Genomic DNA, 23754 nt, shown 5'->3' with positions numbered 1-23754 from the left:
GAGAGACTTATCTTGTTATTGGACTGTCCCAAGGGGAGCCCGTTTCACATCCGCTTCTTCAGGGGAAGTCCTCAGTTAGTCTCATTCTCAGTAGCACCGCTCTCTATTCGGCTGAGCAGTATGAATGGAGAGCGGTGCTACTGAGAATGAGACTAATTGAGGACCTCCCCCTGAAGAAGTGGATGTGAACGGGCTCCCGTTGGTACAGTCCATTAACAACATAAGTCTGTCTCTGATGCTCAACGAGTGAAAAATTGTAAATGATTGACAAATACGTGAATGTTAAATTTTGGATGAAAAATGTTTTGATAAAAAAATATAAATCATAAATAAAGAGTCTATATATTTGATATGGAGGTTTTTTTGAGCCGATGATTAAATGCAGCTGAGCTGAGAATGCCTAAACATGCAATTCCTATGAACGCTGTTTTTGGTTTCAGCAACAACTGAGGCTCTTTTTCCTTCCATTAATAGATAAGAACATTAAAATATGATGAATAATTAAGAAATGCTCATACTGATTCCCTGAACAGACTAGTAAACTGGGATTGACCACTATCTATTGATTTTGAATGTAGTAATAAGAAAATACACAGACTGATTCTATAAATTGGTGACTCAGTTTAGGCGCCCCAACACCATAGGCTTAACTTCAATTCTATAACAGCATCTTGGTATCAAGATTCCGTTATAGAATACTAGCATAATATTGGCATTGGTGTGCTAATATTTAGGCATGCTCTCTTATGCCATGTTAATGGCAGGCTTAAGTTGGCAAACCTAAGTGTGTCAAGAGACACACAAGTTATAGTTTTCTATAAATTATAACAGAGAGACCACCTCTCCATGCTCTGTCCAGTTAGGCTCTACGACATTTTGGCGTTAACATAGAGAAGCACCTAGTACCTTTCAATTAATAGTACCTTTGATGCCTGTAGGTGGTGCATACCTCTAGGCACCAGTGTATAGGCTTGCCCCAATAGTGTGCTCTGATTGTATGTCTGAGAGGAGTACTTACACCGTGATACCAAACCTTTGCTCCAGGGGGAGCTTGTCGTCAATCTTGTGTGGCCGAGTTCGCCTTTGTAAATATGACAGCAAGAGAGTTATGAGAACCTGATAAAAGACAAAGACTTTTTGTTAATATGTACTGTCATCGCAATAAGATGACATTCTGAGCTATCTGACTGGTTTATTGAACTCTATGCAATGCCCATGATAACTGTTTCTTTGAAAATAACACTTCAAGGACCCTTTAAAGCCCCTAAAATAAAAATATGTAGATTACAATAGCAGAAATCCTCCCTGAAGAGGGCTTTACTGGGTTAGACTATCCAAGGTTAAGCTCCTCCTTAACTACTAGTAAACTCCCTGCCCATAAAGATTATGGCACAAGCAGTGAACAATATTGTGTAAATAAAAAATCATTACATGTGTGGGACCAGCCTTCTGAGTCATCTTTCAGTCTTATATGACTGTAAATGTCAGTGCCAGAATGTGTGGTTTTCTTAGAGCATGATAGTGACAAATAGACAACACAGTTAACATTTAAGCAACAGGGTTCAGCAAGGTCTACATTGTTAGGAATGATTAACGTACCTTGGGAGTATTATAATTAGATCTTCTATTCTAGGTGTTTATAAATGATAAACTCAGTTATTTTCCAGCTAATTAGGGATTAATTGTGAGTACAAAAATTGGTGTTTACCAGTGTTTTTCTGCCACAGGGACTATTGTTTTGTACTTTTTCTAGTGTAATCAAATTGTAAATGCAGAAAAGGCACGTAAATGATACAAGACAAACCAGCGGAAGAATGAGAGAGGACTAGGGGAAATTATATTTTTCCAGTGTTTATCCAATAAACACCTACATATTTTAGGGCCTCTTTAACCAAACCACACTAGTAAGTCTCACGTGGCAAAATGCCAATGAAGCCCACTGAAAGTGAATGGGCTTTGTTGGCATTACTGTGCCAGGAATTGCTGGCACATTTTTGGTAAAAGAGGCCCTTAAAGTTTTTGCACCGGGGTATTTATCAATTAAAACATAAAAGCAGAAGCCCTAATTATAAGTAGACTGCAGACAGCACTTAGGGGTCCTTTTACTAAGCTGTGGTAAAAAGTGGCCTTAGTGTGCTTTTCCTGTGCGCTAAGGCCATTTGTACTGCAGCCAGAGCAAGTGAAGATACTTACCTGTAGCAGGTATTCTCCGAGGACAGCAGGCTTCATATTCTCACGTGTGGGTGATGCCGATCCACATCGCCTGGTCAACGTGAATCGGCGTCATCCACATGTGAGAATATGCAAGCCTGCTTGACCTCGGAGAAAGCGAAGATACTTACTTGTAGCAGGCTTCATATTCTCACATGTGGGTGGATGCCGATCCTCATCACCCAGGCAATGCAGATCGGTGTCACCCACATGTGAGAATATACAAGCCAGCTTGTTCTCGGAGAATGGCAATTTTCCGACTTAATGGCCATGTGCTAATGTTGCCTTTAATGGGTGGCCATTACCAAAAATTAGTGTGTGAGCACTTATCAACACCCACTTTGTAGGCATTAAGAGCTCACATGCTAATCCCATATTAATCAGTTAGCGTGCAGTAATGTGGCTGTGCTAACTGCTTCGCACTGTCACGCCCCCCTCCGAGTAAAATAAAGAACAATTTTTTAGTATGTGGTTTGCGCATGCACTTTGGGCTTTTACTGCAGGACACCTCAGCACATCCCGTGGTAAATCCTTATAAGCTGCAGTAAGCACGCACTAGCGCTTATTGCAGCGTATTAAAAGGAGCCCTAAGTATTACTGGACTAGATTCACCCTAAGTCAGGGGTTCTCAACTCAGTCCTTGAGACACACCTAGACAGTCGGTTTTCCAGGATACCCACAATGAATATGCATGAGATAAATGTGCATACCATGGAGGTAGGGCATGCACATCTTTCTCATGCATATTCAGTGTCGTTATGCTCATATTAGCCCTCTCCTCAAATCACTTCACTGGCTTCCTATCTGTTTCCGCATACAGTTCAAACCAGGGGCATATCTGCGTGGGGCCACAGGGGCCTGGGCCCCCGCAGATTTCGCCCTGGACCCCCCTACCTTTGCTGGCGGGGGACCCCAACCCCCCACCAGCCGACGTCTGATTCCTCCTGCCTTTAAAAATATTCCTTCAGCTGGCGGGGTCTTCTGTTCTTCGTCCTCTGTGGCGTGCTGTTCATTCAAAGAGCTGCAATCCAGTTTCGGAGTCTGACGTCGCTGCACGTTGTACGTGCAGGACGTCAGACTTACAGTGCAGTGACGTCAGACTCCGAAACTGGATTGCAGCTCTTTGAATGAACAGCACGCCACGGAGGACGAAGAAGACTCCGCCAGCTGAAGGAATATTTTTAAAGGCAGGAGGAAGTGGACGTCAGCTGGCGGGGGGTTGGGGTCCCCCGCCAGCAAAGCTAGGTGACGGCGTCAGGGGGGTCGGTAATGGCAGCAGCGGGGGGGGGGGGGGGCTATAATGTGCCCCCTCACTCTGGCCCTGGCCCCCCCTACCGCCGAACCTCAGATACGCCCCTGGTTCAAACTCCTCTTATTGACCTATAAGTGTATTCACTCTGCAGCTTCTCAGTACCTCTCCACTCTCATCTCTCCCTACATTCCTCCCCGGGAACTCCATTCACTGGGTAAATCTCTCTTACCTGCACCCTTCTCCTCCACTGCTAACTCCAGACTCCGTTCCTTTTATCTTGCTGCATCATATGCCTGGAATAGACTTCCTGAGCCGGTACGTCAAGCTCCATCTCTGGCCGTCTTCAAATCTAAGCTAAAAGCCCACCTTTTTTGATGCTGCTTTTAACTCCTAACCCTTATTCACTTTGTTCAGAACCCTTATTTTATCATCCTCACTTTAATATTCCCTTATCTCTTGTTCTGTCTGTCCTAATTAGATTGTAAGCTCTGTCGAGCAGGGACTGTCTCATGTTCAAGTGTACAGTGCTGCGTACATCTAGTAGCGCTTTAGAAATAAGTAGTAGTAGTATCATCCTGAAAACCCAACTGGCTAGGTGTGTCCTGAGGACTGGGTTGTGAAGCTCTGCCCTAAATATATATGATTGCTTGACAAATAAAGGGGATCCTTCCACTAAGCTGCAGTAAGCATTGAGGGGCCCTTTTATAAAGTGCCGGTAAGCCCAATGCAGGCTTACCGTTCGCTAAAAGGGAAGTACCGCCGGCCTACCTTAGCAGCCCAGCGGTAGTTCTCTCCCCCCAGCGTATGCTGCAAAAAATTTACATTTTTGTAGCACCAGTGTGTACCTGGCGGTAATCGGGCAGTGCTGCACGCTGCCCGGTTACCACTGAGTTAGAGCAGGAGCCCTTACTGCCACCTCAATAGGTGGTGGTAAGTGCCCCCCCCCCCCCCCCCACTGAAATGGCCACACAACCATTTCTTTAAGAAAAGGGAAACCTGCCCTTTTACCCACTGCAGTAAAAGGGGGCCTTGGCATGCATCAAAAACACATGCTGATGCCAGCACAGCCCCATTTTGCCGCAGCTTCGTAAAAGGACCCCTAAGTGTGTTTACTGTAGAAAAAATGGCTTCCCATTGGGGTACACTCAGGCATCTCATGGTAAGATTTGGATGTGCATGCACTAAAAACTAAAATGTATATTTTAGCACTCTACGCAGGTCTGGATCAGAGAGTGGGTGTGGTTCTGTGCTAATCAGTTAGCTGTAACTAATTAACATGTGCTTAATGTATAAGCCCTTACCACCTACATAATGAGTTGAAGTACTGACTCACACACTAATGGGAAAATAACACATGGACATTAATACTAAAGACAGAAAACATGTCATTTTACCCCTGCGGTAAAAGTGGCCTTAGTGAGCGGGAATGACCCACATATGGGCCTCTAGTGGCATCCCTAGCTTGGTTGCCACCCAGGGAGAAGCAACCCCCCTCCTCCAGATGCATCCCCCCACCCTCTCTCCCTCCTCCTCCTCTGAGCTAGGGGGCACGCTGAGCAGTCGCATGGCTGTCAACTCTGCCAGTCCCCTGCCCCCTCTCATGTCAACTTCCTGTTCCGGAGCAGGGAACCAGCAGAGTCAACAGTCGTGCCGCTGCTCATCACACTCCCTTGCTGCCTGCACCTGGGGCAGACCGCCAACACTGCCCCACCTTTGGTACCCCACTAGGGCAGTCTAAGGCCACTTTTTACTGTAATTTGGTAAAAGGAAGGAGAAACTAGCACAATACCTGAACAATGTCAAGTCAGTATTGTTTCCTGACTAAAGACCTGGAAGGTTAAATTACTGCCAATGATTGACTCAGAGAGGTCAGGACTGCCATCAGATCTTTAATATGTGAATAGCACTTTCCTGTTTATTCCCAATCTCTCTTCTTTGCTTTAGAACATCCTTAGGCAGCCTCATTTTTACAATTTATACATGAGCTCACTTGGACAAATTCCCCTGAATCCAGGCAAGCTTATGTTGTCATATGCTGATATTTTTGTATTGGTCCCTATTGGTCAGGATGTAGGCCTTACCTCTTCTATTATTGATAATTGTATTAGGAGAATTAGTGATGATTGGTCAACCTCTGTACAACTTAAATTGTTTATAAGACCAGAATTATATGGTTTACTCTTAATCCATCTAGCATCCCTTAATCTATTCTAAATTGTGATGGATTTTTACTTAGGGCCTCTCTTATATCGTAAGTAGAGAGGTGTGGTAGCCGTGTTAGTCCACCCTTAAAGGTTATCAATAGAAATCAAACAAAATAAAACATGGAAAAGAAAATAAGATCAGAATTGTAAGTGGTAGCCAAAGGATTTGCTTATTTCCGATCTGACGAAGAAAGGCAACCTTCGAAAGCTAATCAAGAAATGTATTATGTCCAATAAAAAGGTATCATCTTATTTTCTTTTCCATGTTTGATTTCTATTGATGGCCTCTTTTACCAAACTGCACTAGCAATTCCCATTGGCAATGGCAACAAAGCCCACTCAGCTTGAATGGGCTTTGTCAGCATTGCCATATGGAAATCGCTAGTGCAGTTTGGTAAAAAAGGCCCTTAATGTTGAAAAGTTTGGGGGATGCTTTTGGATTCTTCTCTCACCACGTAACCCCAGATTAACAGTCTGGTTCGGAAAGTTTATTTTAAGATGAAGCAATTGTGCTTATTGCGCTCTTAGCTTCTGAGGGACCATTTCAGAATCATTGCATAGCTCTCAATTATAGCCGTACTCAATTATGGTAGTTCTTTATATTTAGGTATAACTTCTAAGCTGATGTACCAAATTCAATTGATTCAACATTCAACTGCTAGACTGATTTTTAGTTGAAACAATTTTTATTGAACATATCACAGACAGAGAAATGCATGCCAAAAACAATACACAGACTGTGTTCAATATTTTTGTATTCCTTCCATCTTTAATTCCCCCCCCCCTCCATCTAGAACCATTTTAACGTATCAAACTCAATAATATATTAATAACCTGTACCTAATGCATACTACCAATATCATTCCTTCCCTGTCATCGAGAAACTACCTCCCTACCCCCCTCCCTCACATTTTGCCTGAGTAACCTCCAACTCCCAAATTCAAGGAACATCGATCTCATTTATTTAGCTTGAGTTGCTGGAGTAGAACTAGCCAATGCAGTAAGTTTATTGAGAATATAACTTCTAGCTTTAGGAGACATTACATTAAGATATCCTATCCATGTTAAATAAAAGTTGTTTTGTCTTTTGAAATTGAGCAAAGAATCCTGGAGTTCCATCAGAAGTAAGGCATGAAAGCGATTACGCCATTGCCAAAAAGAGGGGGCCCGCTCCAGAGTCCAATTTACCAGGATACATTTCATACCAACCAGATATGCCTTATGAGCAAGTGCACTCTGATGAACTGTTCCTCCCTCTACCGGGGTTTGACATCCCAATAGAATACATGGCCACCATGTGACTCCTCTGTTGAGAGAGCTGCATTAGTTGCTGGTACAGGCTCAGATTTATTTCAAGGTATTATGCCCAGTTTTTAAGATCTTGGAAGGCACTTGCCCAGAGGGTTTATCTCAACTGGTGAAAATATTAAATTCCAATACAACTTCTAGGAGTTGCAATCAATTGCATTTGGTTTATCCTATGGTAAAGCAAGAGATTTAAGGCTTTATTTTCTCATTCTTTATTGTTTTTAGCAGTCCGATTTTGGAACAATTTACCTATGGAATTATATTTAATAAGATTTTATTATTCTTTTCATAAAGTTCTGAAAACCCATTTGTTTACTGAGTTAGGTAAGATATGATGTTTGTTTTAGTCAACTGGTTATCTGTTTTTTAAATTCCTGGTGCCTGTATCAGTATTTCTTTAATTATTGTATTCTCGCCTAGAATCTCAAATTGAGGGAGTTGGCGGGTGATTAACATAAAACACACATCAAAACATAACATAACATAACACTGCTGCTTACCGCAGGAATGAGAGCAAAATGGACAAACAGATCCATTTGGATGAATGTTGTACAGTTTTCCTTTCTCTGTCCATCTGTCACATTTGATGTAAACCTTGAGAGGCAAAGAACAGGCCATGAGTGAGACAGCCACCCTCCTCTGGCTCTGCTTTTCATATATAGCAGGGGCATAGCCAGACAGACCTCAACATTTGGGGAGGGGTCCAGAGCCCAAAGGGGGGGGGGCACTGTTTCACTAAAACCGAGCATGCACACAATGTGAGGGGAAGCAGGGCAGGCAATGCGCAGAGAACAGCACTAAAGAGAGGCTTCAGCTGGCAGGGTTGGGAAGTGGGGTCCCTCGCCAGTCAAACCAGAGGCCCCCGGATCCAATTTGGTGGGGCCCAGGCCCCCCATAGCTCTGCCACTGATGTATAAACTATTGTAGGGGCACAGTACTGAATTGTTGCAGCTCTGTCAAATTAGTTTAAATGATCCCCATCTGAAGAGCTGGCACCTTGCTATTTTAATTCAAGCCTTCTTGTTACCTGTTTTGGGTCTATTGCTCTGTTTGACTAGACTATATGCTCCATTGTCCCCCGGATTCTATATAAGGTGCAGCGAGTAGCGCACGTTAAATTGTGTATGTGGCTAATTTGTGTGCGCTACTCAATTGAGTAATGAGCCAATCGGTGATTAATTGGTTGATAACAACCAATAATCATCACTGATTAACAATAATTGGAATTTATGTGCGCTTCTTTTTGTTGTATTCTAAAAAGAGGCACATGCAAATTCCAACACGTGTAGCTGAAAAGGGGGCATGGCCAGGCAGGAGTGTGGACATGTTGAAGGCATTACTTAAATTTACACGTGCTGTTACAGAATTCAGGGGAATGCGCCTCAGGGGCGTACCCAGACTTCGGCGGGAGGGGGGTCCAGAGCCTGAGGTGAGGGAGCACATTTTAGCCCCCCCGGCACCGCCAACCCCCCTGTCACCAACTTTAACCCCCCCCCCCCCGCCATTGCCGAACGCCCCCTGCCACCAACTTTGACCCCCTCCCGTCGCCAACCCGCCGTCACCTACCTTTGCTGGCGGGGGACCCCAACCCCTGCCAGCCGAGGCCTCTTCTTCCCAATCCCGCTTAAGGCTTCGTTCTAGTCTGATGTCCTGCACATTGTACGTGCAGGACGTCAGATTCGCAGAAACAGAACGAAGCCAGGTTTTCAGTGGCGTAAATGGCCACACCTAAATGTAGGCTCATTCTCTGGTCCTATGCGCTATTCTGTACACCACACTTAAATTTAGGCATGCTATATAGAATAGTGCTAGGTGCGCCATATAGAATAGCATCTAGATTTTAGGCGCCATTTACAGAATCTGGCTCACATGTGTCTGTAAAGCACTATGGGTTCATTTTACTAAGCTATGGGGAGCACTAACATGTGCTTACCACAGCTTAAAAGGACTTACCATAGAATATGCTGAGGTGTCCTGCGGTAAAATTCCAATGTGCTCATGCAAGCCACGCGCTAAACAATATTTCTGAATTTTTCTCAGAGGGGGCTTGTCTGGGGGTGGAATGTGGGTGTGACAGCCATTAACTGGGAATATATAAAATCAGCCATATCTGGCTATGTTAAAAATGGCCTTAGCATGTGGGAACGACCTATGAAGGGCACGCTAAGGCCACTTTTATCGCAGCTTAGTAAAAGGACACCTATATAGTGCTACAAGAATATTAGAACATAAGAATAGTCATACTGGATCAGACTAATGTTTCCAACCGTGGCCAAGCCAGGTCACAAGTACCTGGCAGAATCCCAAAGAGTAGCAAGATTCCATGTTACCAATCCCAGGGCAAGTAGGGACTTCCCCCCATGTCTATCTCAATTGCAGATTATGGACATTTCTTCCAGGAACTTGTCCAAATCTTTTTTAAACCCAGATATGCTAACTACAGTTACCACATCCTCTAGTAAAGAGATGCTCAGTTGCCCACTGCCAGGGTGGAGACCTTATGGGCAAAACCTGGTTTTGAACTTACATCCCAATTCAATGTGGGATTGGTAGGGCCTCATCCTGCCCACTGAAATCAATGCTTTAATTCCCATAATGCAATGCTTCTCAACCCAGTCCTCAGGGCACACTCAGCCAGTCAGATTTTCAGGATATCCACAGTGAATATGCATGAGATAGGTGGAGGGGCATAATCGAACGGAAACGCCTATCTCCATGGGCGTTTATCTCCGAGAACGGGTCTGTGAAGGGGCGGGCCGAACCGTATTTTCAAAAAAATGGACGTTTTTGAGCTGGGCGTTTGTTTTTCTTTAGCGATAATGGAAACTAAAAATGCCCAGCTCAAAAACGTCCTAATCCGAGTCATTTGGTCGTGGGAGGGGCCAGGATTGGTAGTACACTCGCCCCCCTGATATGCCAGGACACCAACTGGGCACCCTAGGTCAGTGCAGTGGACTTCAGAAAAAGCTCCCACATGCATAGCTCCCTTACCACGGGTGCTGAGCTCCCAAACCCACTACCCACAAATGTACAACACTACCATAGCTCTTAGGGGTGAAGGGGGCACCTACATGTGGGTACAGTGGGTTTTGGAGGCCTCCCATTTACCAGCACAAGTGTTATAGGTAGGGGGGGATGGGCCTGGGTCCACCTGGCTGAAGTGCACTGCGGTACCCACTAAAAGTGCTCCAGGGACCTGCATACACGCAGGCCTCTAGGACTTGTTACTGCTGTATAACATTGGCACACCAGTTTACACCTGAAGACTAATCTCTCCGAAAACGTCCTTTATTGGACTAAGCATGCTTACTCACAGTTAACTGCAGATCAGAGGTTGTGCCCCACCACTGGCAACGAGTCTCCCTGGTAGTGAGATTAGCAGTAGGTCAGAGCTGGCAGAATGCTGTACAATGCCCTCTTTCAGCCACATTCAAGGTAAGAGGTAAGTTCTCTAACGTGGCTAACACATGGAAGGGATCTAAAACTGGCTTACAAAAATGGCCACTACCTCATGGACTATCGGAAACACAACAGGGCACACTCTGACCCAGTAGGCAGGGGGAAAAGCACCATGGGAGAAGAGCCTACCAACTACCAACATCGTGAGACTGTAACACAAGCTAATGAAATCATGGAGCCCAATACCCTACACCCACCACAATGCAATGCTGATGTGACCCTGTAGTGCACCCGAGAGCCACATCTGACCCAGGGAAAGGCTGTGACAGGATCAAACATATTCTGCTGTCATGGAGGTGGGTACGGCATTTGAGGCTGGCATAGAAGCTGGAAAAAGTTTTTAAAGTGGGTTTTTTTTGGTGGGAGGGGGTTAGTGACCACTGGGGGAGTCCGGGGAGGTCATCCTCGATTCCCTCCAGTGGTCATCTGGGCAGTTGGGGCACTTTTTTGGGACTTCGTGAAAAAAAAGGGGTCCAAAAAAAGTGACCCAAAATCACGGTAAAAACGCCTTTTTTTTTTTCCGATTATCAGCTAAAGACGCCCATCTCTCCTCGGCTGATAACCACGCCCCAGTCCCGCCTCTGACACCCCCCCCCCTGTCAACTTTATTCGTTTCCGCGACGGAGTGCAGTTGGAAACGCCCAAAATCGGCTTTCGATTATACTGATTTGGACGCCTTTGCGAGAAAAACGCCCATCTCCCGATTTGGGTCGAAATATAGGCATTTTTCTCTTTCGAAAATAAGCAGGATTGCATACCAAGAAGACAGTGCATGCATATCTACCTCATATTTAGTCATTGTAGATATCCCGGAAACCCGACTGGCTAGGTATTTCCCCCTATGAATGGGTTGAAAACCACTGCCATAATGCACATTTTAGGCTTCTGAGATCCAGCCTCTCTTCTTTTTTGTCTTCTTCTATTCCAGTGTTTCTGTGCTGTCTCTTTGAGGCATACCTAGCCAGTTGGGTTTCCAGGATTACCAAAACTGAATATTCATGAGAGAAATCTGCATATATAGTTTAAACGATAAACTGAAATGAAATGGTGCAGGCCCATAGATGAAGACTACTGAAAGGGGGTAGGGTGGAACTTTGTTTGTTCTGTTTATTTTTCTTATTTAATTTTTTATTTTGACTTGTTTTCATTTCTTAAAAATATAACAATCCAAAACAAACATCAAATAAAATCACAGAAATGGGCAAACAAAATTAAATGAAAAAAAAAAAAAAAACCTTAACAGTATTAATGGTAAGGATGGAATTGTGAGAGACAAAGGGAGAGTAGACGCTTCCATGACCTCAAAAAGTTCCCTAATATTTTGTCATCTCTGAAAATCAATCAATTCTGATGAAAAATATTGTGAGCAAAATAGATATTTTAGTGCAATTCTTCAAAAGAAAATAGTTTAGTGGTTCCTAAACCAGGTCCTGGAGGCACCCTAACCAATCAGGTTTTCAGTATATCCACAATGAATATTCATGAGAGAGATTTGCATGCAGTGGAGGCAGTGCATGCATATCTCGCTCATGAATATTTATTCTGGATGTCCTGAAAACCTGACTAGCTGGGGTGCCTCCAGAACCAGGTTTGGGAAGATAGTTGAATGTCCTGTGAGCAGCAAACCTCACTTGCAGGAAAAATGAGAGTGGTCTACGCCAGAACTTCCCAAACTGTGGGTTGGAATCCCAAATGGGGTTACAAAACCTGTATTTGGGGTCCCAACATGGATGGGTTCTCCTTAGATACATCATTATTCTATACTTCTGGGGGGGGGGGGGGGGGTCTCACACAAAATATTTGGCTACGATCATGGGGTGACAGTCACAAAAAGATTAACAATTCTTTTCTTGGTCTTCAAAGTTAAACCCAGATCTCCTCCCTTTTTGGCAAGGTTACTGACCCCATATGCCATATGTTCCTCTACACATCTTTTGTTCACCCCATCAACAATTATTGGTCATACTATCATTCCGGCACGTCAGATATAACATTACATGTGAGTCCATTTTTCCAGTTGTGGGTCCCACCCTATGGAATGCATTACCTCTTTATCTCGGGTCACAGGCTTCTTTATCTCAGGTCACAGGCCTCCCTGACTAAATTCACAACAGATCTTAAAACATATCGCATATCTTTCTGAGGATGCCTTTATACTACTCTAGGACTATCCTGAGACTGGGCCTGTCAGGCAGTTTAGACCTACTTCCCTTCTCTGTCACCAGCTAATACCCATCTTTCTATCAAATAATAGAGTTCTGTTTCCTTCCTCCCCGTACTATTCTTCCCCTCTCATAATTTCCTTTCTTCTAGCTCTTCCCTATTTTAGTATTGTAAAGCACAGATATTTATTTATTTATTTATTTTTTGATGTGTGGGATAACAAGCCTTTAATAAACCTGAAACCTTTCAATGCTCAGATGAACATAGTCTCTGTGTGCAATGCAGCCAGCATTTATATGTGAACACACATAGTAATGTTAAAATGGGAGATGGTATGAAACTTTTAACACATGCTGATATCATTTTACTGGTTTCGGCAAATGGTTCTAGAGAGAATTTGATTTATATGATCAAACAAGGTACAGAAGAAATAAAGCAGTGGTCTTTTTCAGTTAGATTAAAACTCAATATAAATAAAACCATAATCTTATGGTTTAGTATGAGCAAAGCTAAGATTCCCAGTCATGTTTCTTGTTTGGATGGTTCTTTGTTGTCGTTTGACAGAAAGTCAAGAATATTAGAGATTATTTTGGATTCCTCTATGTTGATGAATGCCCAAGTTAAACATTTGTTTCCGAAAGTTATTTTTAAGTTAAAACAATAAAGATTAGTTGTTCATTTTATTTCAAGCCATTTTAAGGTACTCGTACAGTTATTTTTTGTCTCAATTAGAATATTGCAATTCTATGTATGCTAGAATTACAAAAAACAGTTGACTTCAGATGCTCCCAAAATACAGTGGCTAGACTTATATTTCATAAAGTTAAATATGATCCTGTATCCCCTCTGTTCATTGAGTTTCATTGGCTTCCATTAAGAGTGAGGATAATTTTTAAATTATGTTGTTTTGTTTTTAAAATATTAGACAGTAACTGTCCTTTGGAGCTGGCCTCATTATGCTAAGAACTGGAAAAACGCAATGTAGTTGCACTTAATTATCTTATCTTGACTTGAAGGCTCCTTCTTTTAGAGAGATTAAATTTAGAAGTGTTAGAGAAAGGTCTATGAAATGGTGAGATTTTGGAATGCACTTCCAGTAAATTGGAGAGCACTTCCATCATATATTTTGTTTCAAAAACAATTGAAACCTCATTTGTTCTCTGAATTTTTATTATAGAGTTGGACTGAGGGAAGGTGTTATTATAGTATCTGTTATTGGTATTTTATTGAATATTCTATTAACCTGCTTTGAACCTGTACTCGGGGAGAGTAGCGGGTTACAAGTGTCCATCATCATTATCTTCACCTTCTGAATTGCATTAGGGAGATACAGATCAAGATGGTAGATGTGAATTAGTCAGGTTTAAGGCAGCGAATATTGAAATATGGCATTAGCCTAGAAAAAAGAAGGGTGTAGCTTCCATGCATATTGGCTGCACTTGTGTTTTCTTATGTAACAATGATACTGTGGCTTTCCCTGAAACACATAGTTACAAGTTACAACCTTAAAAGAAGAAAATTCTCTCTTAATTGAAAAATCTTTTCTTTTTTTTTTAAATGCTTTATTAGCTTTTAACAAACATAATACTCTTTTATGAGTGTCAATACACAGAAAAATTATTCAAAATATGAAAATACAACTTATTCCTCCATTTCCACTTACTATCGTCCACAACATTACTTCAGGTAAATGATCCAAGATAAGGAAAAAAATATTCTTACTTACAATTAAGCAATCTCAAAACGGTAAATCAAAAGAAGCGTCTATCTCAGGTGGTTGCCTCAAGCCTGCTTACAGTATTGCATATGGGACTAGACCTGTACTCTAATCTCTTCTTTGCTTATTAGAAATTCTTCCAGCTGTTTTGGGTCAAAGAATTGATATTGTTTAGATTGAAATATCACTCTACAGATGCAGGGAAACCTCAGAAGAAAGTCAGCTCCCACTGCTACTGTTCTAGACCGCAGCAGTAGGAACCTCTTACGCCTCCGTGTTTCCCTGGAGAGATCTGGAAAAAACTCTTATCTTTGAACCCAAAAAATCTGAATCTAAATGCCTTAACGAAAGTTTGAGTACTGCATCTCTATCAATTTCTAAAGCAAATGTTACAAGTAAGGTTGTTCTCTGTGTAATTACTTCAAGAGATGTTTCTAGAAATGTAGTCAAATTCATTGCCCCCTGTACAGGTAAATTTTCAGATGATTTAACATCCAACTGAAGGTAAAAGGCTCTAGTTATTGGGGGCAATGATGTCTCTTGCATTCCTAGCATCTCAACTAAAAATTTTTTAACCATTTGAATAGGAGAAATCAAAGGCGATCTGGGAAAATTTATAAATCGAAGAGTCAATCTTTTGGACTGATTCTCCAAATACTCAAGTCGTCTTGAAGTGAAGTTTTTCTCCTTAATTGAAATCTGTTCAAAAAGTTCAAGTTTTCCAGTTCTTTCAGTCAGCCTTTTGACTTCCAAGGCCTGAGAGTCATTAATTTGAAATTGATTTAATGCAGTCTCAGATAATGCTCTAATTGTCTCCGTATTCCGAGAAATCAGAGTTTGTAAAGCAGTTTGAGTGGTAAAAATCAAGTCCCAAAGTGACTCAAGCGTCACTACAGCATGTTTCACTATCTTCCCCATTAAAAAGTCCGGTTGAGGGGCTTTAACAGCCTGTTCCAAAATACTCACTATTTTTGACAAAACTCCATGAGTTGTTGTTTGTTCCGACTCTCCCAGGCTGTCAGCTCCAGTTCTTCTCTCCTGTATGCTCCCTCCCTGAACATTCTGCATACCAGTTCGGTCCGAGTCATCAGGGCTCACAGGAAGAGTTTCCCTTCCGGGTCGGGGTGGCGCTGCACGCTCGACAGGGCTCAGGGAAGCCCCGTCCATACTGCTGTTTAACGTTGAAACGCTGACTCCGGCAGAAGGAGACTATGCCGCCATGGGACCAGGAGCAATACGAAACTGATCCAACGTCGTCTGTTGGAGCCTGGGCACTCCGCTTGGGACAAGGGGAGCCTCCCGAAACTTGCCTCTCCTTTTCCCCATCACTCAGATAGGTAAGGTGCTCGTTTCAGCGAAAGTCGGTACAGCCTCGTAAACGCGTCTGTTGCCGCTTCTTACACCGCCGCCATCTTGGATCGCTCTCCCTTCAGGTGCTGCTCTCCCCCAGGCTCTCAAAATATTGTCTTTATACCTTTTTGATTGAAATGTCCTACTTGCTCATAGTTTAATACACACATTAGTCATTGCCATGTTTGATAATGCGACTATGGCCAGAGTTTAACTTGTAGACAGAAAGGAAGTGGAACTGTGGAACCTAGGGAGGGGCAGGTGGGCCTTGGGCAGAGAGGAACTGCAGATGAGGGGATGGATTAGGAGTACAGTGACTCTGCTTTGCTCCACTCTCATCCCCTCTCCTCCTATTACCTGCAGGCAGCCTGTTGCTCTGAAGTCTGAAAGGAAGTGGTGGAAGTGAGTTCCAGGCTGTTCACCCAGAAATTAAGCTCTTGCTTTAAAACAGATTTGATGTGCAAGATTAGCTTACTTTGACAGAATTCTTTCCCGGTGACTGCACATAAAGTGCCTGTGCCTCTTACAGAATTATCTTTTGATATGTCTGGCTGACTAAGGGCATTGGAGCCTGCAGGGAATCCAGTTTTCTCTGTGCATGGCACAGTTTGCTGCTGGTCTGCTGATAATGTAGCTGATGGTTTTCTTTTGTATGTGTGCCTTACATTAAGCATGGATTGCTGTTCCCAGCTGGGTGAGGCGTGGATGGGGGTACCTCCACTGTTCCCTCTAAGCTGAGCAGGAGTCCTCCAACTGTATTGCTACCACTGGGGGGCGTTGCTTCAATATTGTGTTTTCAATTACTAGGAACAGGCAGGTTCCCTGGAGTCCTGCAGAGCTTCCCTGTCCCTCACTATTGAAAATGTGGTAGTGAAACAGCACCCCCCACTTGCAGGACTGTAGGTGCAGGACCCCCGCTCAGCATAGAAGGAACAGCGGACACCTCTTCCGAGGATGCAATGTTACCTGGCAGCCTGACGTGTGTGAAACAGTCTTAGCAGCATGGGAGCTGATAACACAGACTGCTCTGTTACTGGTATGTAAATCAGGGGAATATCACCTTGAACTCACCCTACTCTTATCTTTCATTAACACATATATTAATAAATTGCAGCCTAGGATTTCTTTTGGAATCTAATTTATCATTTAAAGCTCAGGTTCATGCTGTTGTTCAGAACTCCTTTTATTTATATATTTGTGTGTGTGTGTGTGTATATATATATATATATATATATATATACCACCTGCAAGCCTGAAAGCTATTGAAGTGGTATATATTGCCTTTAGTTTAAGCACCCATTTATTTATCCCAACTGATCCTGTACTATGCATCTTGTCTCCATCTACATATTGGTATTTGGCCCCTCATCTATATGGTAGCTGTATTGTAGAAAAGCATTAGTATCATAGCAATGTTATTTGAATGTTCTTTTAGTGTGCTTATTAGATGTTCCATCACTATTATGTTTATATCATATTATTTCTCTGGTATTTGAATTTCAGTGCTGTTAAATGTGTATATTTTTGATCCTGTTTCATGGTAATCCTATTATTAGGTTTTGATTTGCTGTTTTGTTTACCTCATTCATTTATGCTTGTTCTTGTTCATTTTACTATTGTTATACTGTTAACAAGATTGTAAGTTTGATATTAAACTATACCTACTGTACACCACCTTGTGTGAATCTCTTCATGAAGGCGGTTAATAAATTCCAATAAATTAAATAAATAAATATATTCAGATACAGGAGCTATTTTTCTGTCTCTGGAGGGTTCACAATCTGAGTTCGTACCTGAGGCAATGGAGGGTTAAGGGGGAGGGGGGATTTGTAAATCATGCTCAAAAATGGGCACTTGAAAAGATCAGCACTAAGCTGTATTTTATATGGGCATATGCACTCTTTATAGAATAGCACTTAGCACTGGTTCACATGCCCAACTCTGGACGCCAGACTTCTACCTGCTGAAACCTGGTGTAAATCTCGGCACCCAAGCTGGGTGGAGAAACCCAATATTCTATAACACTGCACACAACGTTTTGGAATGCCCTTGCCCCTCCCATGGCCACGTCTCCTTTTGGGTAGAACGCTATGGAATTTAGGTGCCCAGCATTATAGAGTCACAGTTACTTTACCCCAGCAAGCAGTCTTAAAGTATAAATCTCTGATGTCATCAAACTTGTGATTATATTCACATTTTAACAGTTATATATATAATTTAAAAGAAAAGGATTGCCAGATATCACAATGCAATTGCTGCCAAAAACAACTTCTTAGTGCAGCGTTGCATACTCCTCACGGTTCCACAATTTTTTTAATGAATATTTTTATATCAAAAATTGAAAAGCCACATAGCTTAGAAAGCTGCATTATAGAATAGCATACAGCCAGATGTACATGCAAATCCTAATTGGCGCTAATTAATGTCAATAATTATTGATGGCTCCCAAATCTGGACACCATATATAGAATCTGAGGATAAGAAACTTGCCCAAGAAGTGAGCAGCCACAAGTAATTAAGATCCTTTTGCAAATTAAGGGGTACAATGGAAGTATCCCTGAGACTGAACCTCTTTGCTTATTAAGAGCCCTTTCACAAAGCTGCATTAGGTGCAAAAATGGCCTAGCATGGGATGCGCTGAAGCATCCTATGTTAGTTTTTGCATGTGTGCGTGTTAACTGCGCAATCTTTTTTTGTAATTTTTTTTGGGGTACATCAGGGGTGGAGAGTGGGCATTCCTGCTCTAACAAGTTAGCGTATCTCCATTACCATGCATTAACTGGTTAGCGCATAGATAATGCGGGACCCCTTACCATCTCTAAAATAGGTGGCAGTAAGTGCTCCTGTGAGAATTTTTTTTAAATAGCCATGTGCTAATGGCAAAATTGGTGAACTGCCATTAAAGAAATAAATAGAACATCGGGGGGGGGGGGGGGGGGGGGGGTTATGGTTAAGGTAAAAATGGCCTTAGTGTGTGGGAATGATCTGCATAAGGTCATGCTGAGGCCAATTATTACCACAGCCTTGTAAAAGGACCGCTATGTAAATTAAGAACAGTATGTCTGCTGATGATTTCTGATCAGCCATGTTAAGTAGAGGAGTGTGGTAGCCGTGTTAGTCCACTCTTAAGGTTATCAATAGAAATCAAACAAAATAAAACATGGAAAAGAAAATAAGATGATACCTTTTTTATTGGACATAACTTAATACATTTCTTGATTAGCTTTCGAAGGTTGCCCTTCTTCGTCAGATCGGAAATAAGCAAATGTGCTAGCTGACAGTGTATATAAGTGAAAACATTCAAGCATTACTATGACAGTCTGACAGGGTGGGAGGATGGGGGGTGGGTTGGAGGTATGCATGGGGACATCAAAGCATATCATTGATATTCTAACAGGATGGGTGTGGATAGGTGAGGGGTGGGGTGATCAACAGACATACAGCTTTATGGTTTATAGTGGGCTAGGAACCCCAGATCCTTGTTAAGTCCTTTCTGTTGGGTGTTAAAATATTCAATCATTCTGACTTCAAAGGTCTTATGAATAATGTATTTGGGGCACTATTCAGTGCTGAATTAAATTGAATATGAATATTCGGTACAGCCCTAATTAGTAGCTTCACATGTACCTCCTTGTCCTCATATGAAATGTTCTTTATGTGATGCTTAATCCAAGAGCAGATCAAAATCAAAGCAACAGGACCAACAAATTCAGCCAGTGACTACCAGTCTCTAAAAGGAATGCATGGGTCAGCTCCTGTTTCCAAGCATGCTAGAAATGTCTCAGTCCAGAAAAACTTATGAACGGGAGCTGAAACATGATTCACTCTTTCCTGGAGACACATGAGGCCTCTAACCTGACTCAGAGCCTTCCACAACTTCAGGGTCCTTTCAAAGTCCCTTCCCAGTCCTTTGATTCAGTAAAAAGATCATCTACTCACATGGTGGATGCCAGGAAAGCAGGGTCCCTCTTTTGCTCTGTGGCATGAGGCTGGATGTAGCAACTGAAAAGGCAGCAGTGGCCAAAGAGAAGGAGGAGGGAGTGCCTGCAAATAGTTTTAAATGACTGGGAAACAAGGACTCAAAGATTAGGTTTGGAATTATCAAACTTGAGTAAACAACACTGAAGCACTTTTTAGAAGTAACCTGCTTGGTGCAGCCAGAACCTGTCTCAAGTTTATTGACTATTCAGAGCAGCCAGTCTACAAATGATTTTTGTAGGCTCTTTAGTTTGTCAGGAGTGCCTTTTCCTGCAGACCTCAAGTATAATTATTCGGACCTATTCCATGCTGAGCACAGACAGAGCTACTGAGTGATGTCACTTTCTGGAGGAAGATTTTAGGTTAGCTAAAGAGGCTAAGGTTCTTCAGTTTGGAGAAGGCTGAGGGGAGATACGACAGAAGTTGATAAAATGCTGAGTGTAATGGAACGAAACGCTTGTTTTACTCTTTCCAAAAATACAAGCTACTAAGTAGTAAATTTAAAACAAATCAGAGAAAATATTTTTTTTACTTAGGGGTCCTTTTACTAAGCCACGCTAAAGAGTGGCCGGTGCTACTTTTAGCATGTGGATTTTTCAAGCGCTGCAGCCACTTTTAGCGCAGTGGTAAAATAGCCGCTTTTCAAACTTTTCCATTAATAGCCACACGCTAATTTTCCAATTAGCCTATTTAGTAGGCACTAAGGGCTCCCACGCTAATTGGGCAGCATGCAGTAACATATCCACGTTACCCAATTAGCACAGGGCCCACCTACTCTCCGCTCATAGACACGCCTCCTGCGCCAAAAAATAAAAATAATTTTTTAGCGCAGGATTAGCGTGCGCTGATGGGCAAACTACCACTATTCCCTCTAAGCTGCCTGTGCGGGAGTCCTCCAAATACATTGCTGCCAGTGTGTGTGTGCGTGTGGGGTGGGGGAGTGCTTCAATATTGTGTTTTTAATCACTACAGACAGACAGGTTCCCTAGAATCCTGCAGAACTTGCCTGTCCCTCACTATTAAAAATGTGATCGTGAAAAAGCATACCCCACTGGCAGGTCTGTAGCTGGAGGAATTAACATAGAGGTTTACAGGGGACAGTGCACACTACCACAGGATGCCTCATAGATGCTCAAAACTCCAGCACCGTTCCAAACAACGCTGTAAAAATACCGCTGGAACAGCACAGAAGAACAATTCTGTAATGCTCAGTGCTGAGATACAAATACAGGCTTGCTCATTTGAGCTTGGGCATAGGCCGGGGTGGAACTTACTCCGGTAGGCCATAGGGTGTTTAAGCCAGGTATTACCAAGTGTCTTTTACCAGTCTGGGAGTCACATTTTATTCTCACTCCAAAACACTCTTCACTCCCAAGATGATATTTTATGTCAAACAACTTTACTGAACTCTGCAACAGGCAGTTGATTCAACTCCACAAGTCCTTATGTACATCGAGTACCTGGTTGAAAAAGTGGAGTAGCCTAGTGGTTAGTGCAGCAGACTTTGATCTTGGGGAACTGGATTTGATTCCCAACGCAGCTCCTTGTGACTCTGGGCAAGCCACTTAACCCTCCATATATATATACACTATGTAAACTGCTTTGAATGTAGTTGCAAAAACCACAGAACGGCGGTATATCAAGTCCCATTCCCTTCCCTTTCTGCAGTGGCGTACCAAGGGGGGGGGGGGGCGGTGGGGGCGGTCCGCCCCGGGTGCCAGTGGGTGGGGGGTGCTCCGCTCCCGCCGCCTCCCGTGGCCGTTCCCGCGGTGCCGCACATTTAAAAAACCGGCGAAGCAGCGTCGCAGGCAGCGCCTCGTGCCCTGCTTGTAAAAAAAAAATCAAATCTCCTCCTCGTCTTGACGTCGACTCGGGCCTTCCAATCAATTTGATTGGAAGGCCCGAGTCGATGTCAAGACGAGGAGAAGGAAGGAGATTTGATTTTTTTTTTACAAGCGGGGCACGAGGCGCTGCCTGCGATGCTGCTTCGCCGGCTTTAACGGGACTGAGGTGGGGAAGGAAAGGGGCGAAAGGGACTCGGGTGGGGGTGTTTAGAGGGGAGAAGGGGACTGGGGTGGGGATCTCAGAGGGGAGAAGGGGACTGGGGTGGGGATCTCAGAGGGGAGAAGGGGACTGGGGTGGGGGTCTCAGAGGGGAAAAGGGGAGGGGAGAAGGGGACTGGGGTGGGGATCTCAGAGGGGAGAAGGGGACTGGGGTGGGGATCTCAGAGGGGAGAAGGGGAGAAGGGGACTGGGGTGGGGGTGTTCAGAGGGGAGAAGGGGGCTGGAACTGGGGGCTGAAAAAAGGGGCAGAGAGAGAGAGGGGACAGATCCTAGATGGAAGGGGGAGCGAGAGGGAGGGCAGACCCTGGATGGATGGGAGAGGGAGGGCAAATGGTGGATTGAAGGGGCAGAGAGAAAGGGCAGGCAGTGGATGGAAGGGACGGCAGAGAGGGCAGACACTGGATGGCAGAGAGAGAGAGAAGACAGATGCTGGATGGAAGGAAGACAGTGAAAAGAAGATGAGGAAAGCAGAAACCAGAGACAACAAACTGTAAATAAAATATATTTTTTTATTTTTTTTGCTTTAGGATAAAGTATTGTAGATGTGTTAAATGTTTATAATAGAACATGTAAATAAGGTAATCTTTTTATTGGACTAATTTTAATACATTTTGACTAACTTTCGGAGAACAAAACCCCCTTCCTCAGGTCAGGATAGGATACTGTAACAGCACTATACTGTACTGACCCGAGGACGGAGGTTTTGGCCTCTGAAAGCTAAATGTATTAGTCCAATAAAATGGTATTATTTTACTTTCTATATTTGTTTTATTTCTATTTGTTAATTTGTAAAGTGGTGATTGGTACTTGTTAGGTTTTTTTTTTTCAAATTTACATCTGCTGTCTTTATATTTTGCACAGTACTAGGGGACAGTTTCTGTTTCTGTGGTGTTGCATTGTATGCAGAGTCTGGCATTGGGGGTTCAGTTTAATTTTTGTCTAAATAGAAAATTTATGATTACTTATTCTATAGTGGATTAGGGTGTATCTGTGTTTGTGAAAAAGACATGGCTTTCAGTTGGCATTGACTGTGCAGGATCTACGATCTGTACTATTCTGTCTGGTTTCGTTTTACAATAGGTGAATTGATGTTCTAGTGCTCACTGTAGTGTTTAAGATGCTTTCCTTTTCCTTGTGTGACTCGTAGAAATGACTGCTTATGGTATGGTAGAATTGCTCTATAGGTCCTGAGTGTTTTGTATTCTCGGCATGCCTAGTACTGGATTTGGGGGGGGGGGGGGGGTGTTAAAAAAATGACCAGCCCCGGGTGTCAACTACCCTAGGTACACCACTGCCTTTCTGTCACTTCAAGACTATTTGTTATAGTCTCCTTTACGTAATAAATGTTTTCTCTTAACAGTCTTAAAATATATACAAATCTACAATTCCTCCAGTTCTTTCACCCATCCCTTAAGGCTGTATAATCTTGCAGTGCTGGTTGTCACAAGCTAGCTCCTCCAGGATCAGACCTCCCTCCAGAGATGCACTACCACAAGCTGCACCCTCTGGCCCTGAACAGGCTCTTGCTCCCAGGCTGGACTCCCCTTCACCCACCCAGAGCACTTCTCATACTCCAGTTATTGCTGTGGTTGGCAATAACTTCCTCTTCTATTCAGCCTTAGGTCACATTGGCCTTTCCGAGACACCCCTTCTCTTCATGGGTCCCGGTGGGATAGAAGCAACCAAAGACCTCATGTTTCCCCAACAGCAATATTTATTACCTCCAAAACTCCTCCCCAGCTGCCACTCAGCAACCAAGAACATTTCTCTCTGCACTTTCCCCAAACACTCCCCTTGGGGCTGGGCTTCTCATTCACTCCATGCTTCCAACCAGTTCCCTCCCCTCAGTGACTCTAGGGAGGGTTTCCATTTAATTTAGTAATCCACATATAATGGGTGATTACACTAATAAAAGGATAAATGCAGGCTGCGTGCGCATACTTCTTCCTGTAGTAAGCAGATCTGTTCCCAGAAGGGAGTTACACTTACACAGATGTTTCTGACAATTCAAATGATAGATGAACCCAGAAAATCTGTGTGCCCCAAAAG

The 23754-nt window shown here is 43.2% G+C and overlaps 1 protein-coding gene across 1 annotated transcript in view; it reads right to left on the bottom strand.

Moving 5' to 3' along the window:
- LOC115457648 (stimulated by retinoic acid gene 6 protein-like) overlaps positions 1 to 19679 on the bottom strand; it is a 102638-nt gene extending 82959 nt beyond the window's left edge. Inside the window, exons 1-3 of the mRNA XM_030187175.1 lie at positions 19604 to 19679; positions 7476 to 7569; positions 1019 to 1116 (exon numbers count right to left, since the gene is read on the bottom strand). Of these exons, the coding sequence (XP_030043035.1) occupies positions 1019 to 1116; positions 7476 to 7569; positions 19604 to 19605 (194 nt within the window). The 5' untranslated portion in view covers positions 19606 to 19679. The remainder of the gene's footprint in view (positions 1 to 1018; positions 1117 to 7475; positions 7570 to 19603) is intronic.
- Positions 19680 to 23754: the final 4075 nt, after the last annotated feature.

Source organism: Microcaecilia unicolor, chromosome 1, assembly GCF_901765095.1.
Source record: "Microcaecilia unicolor chromosome 1, aMicUni1.1, whole genome shotgun sequence".
Lineage (NCBI taxonomy): Eukaryota > Metazoa > Chordata > Amphibia > Gymnophiona > Siphonopidae > Microcaecilia > Microcaecilia unicolor.
This window is presented reverse-complemented; position numbering and strand designations above follow the sequence as displayed.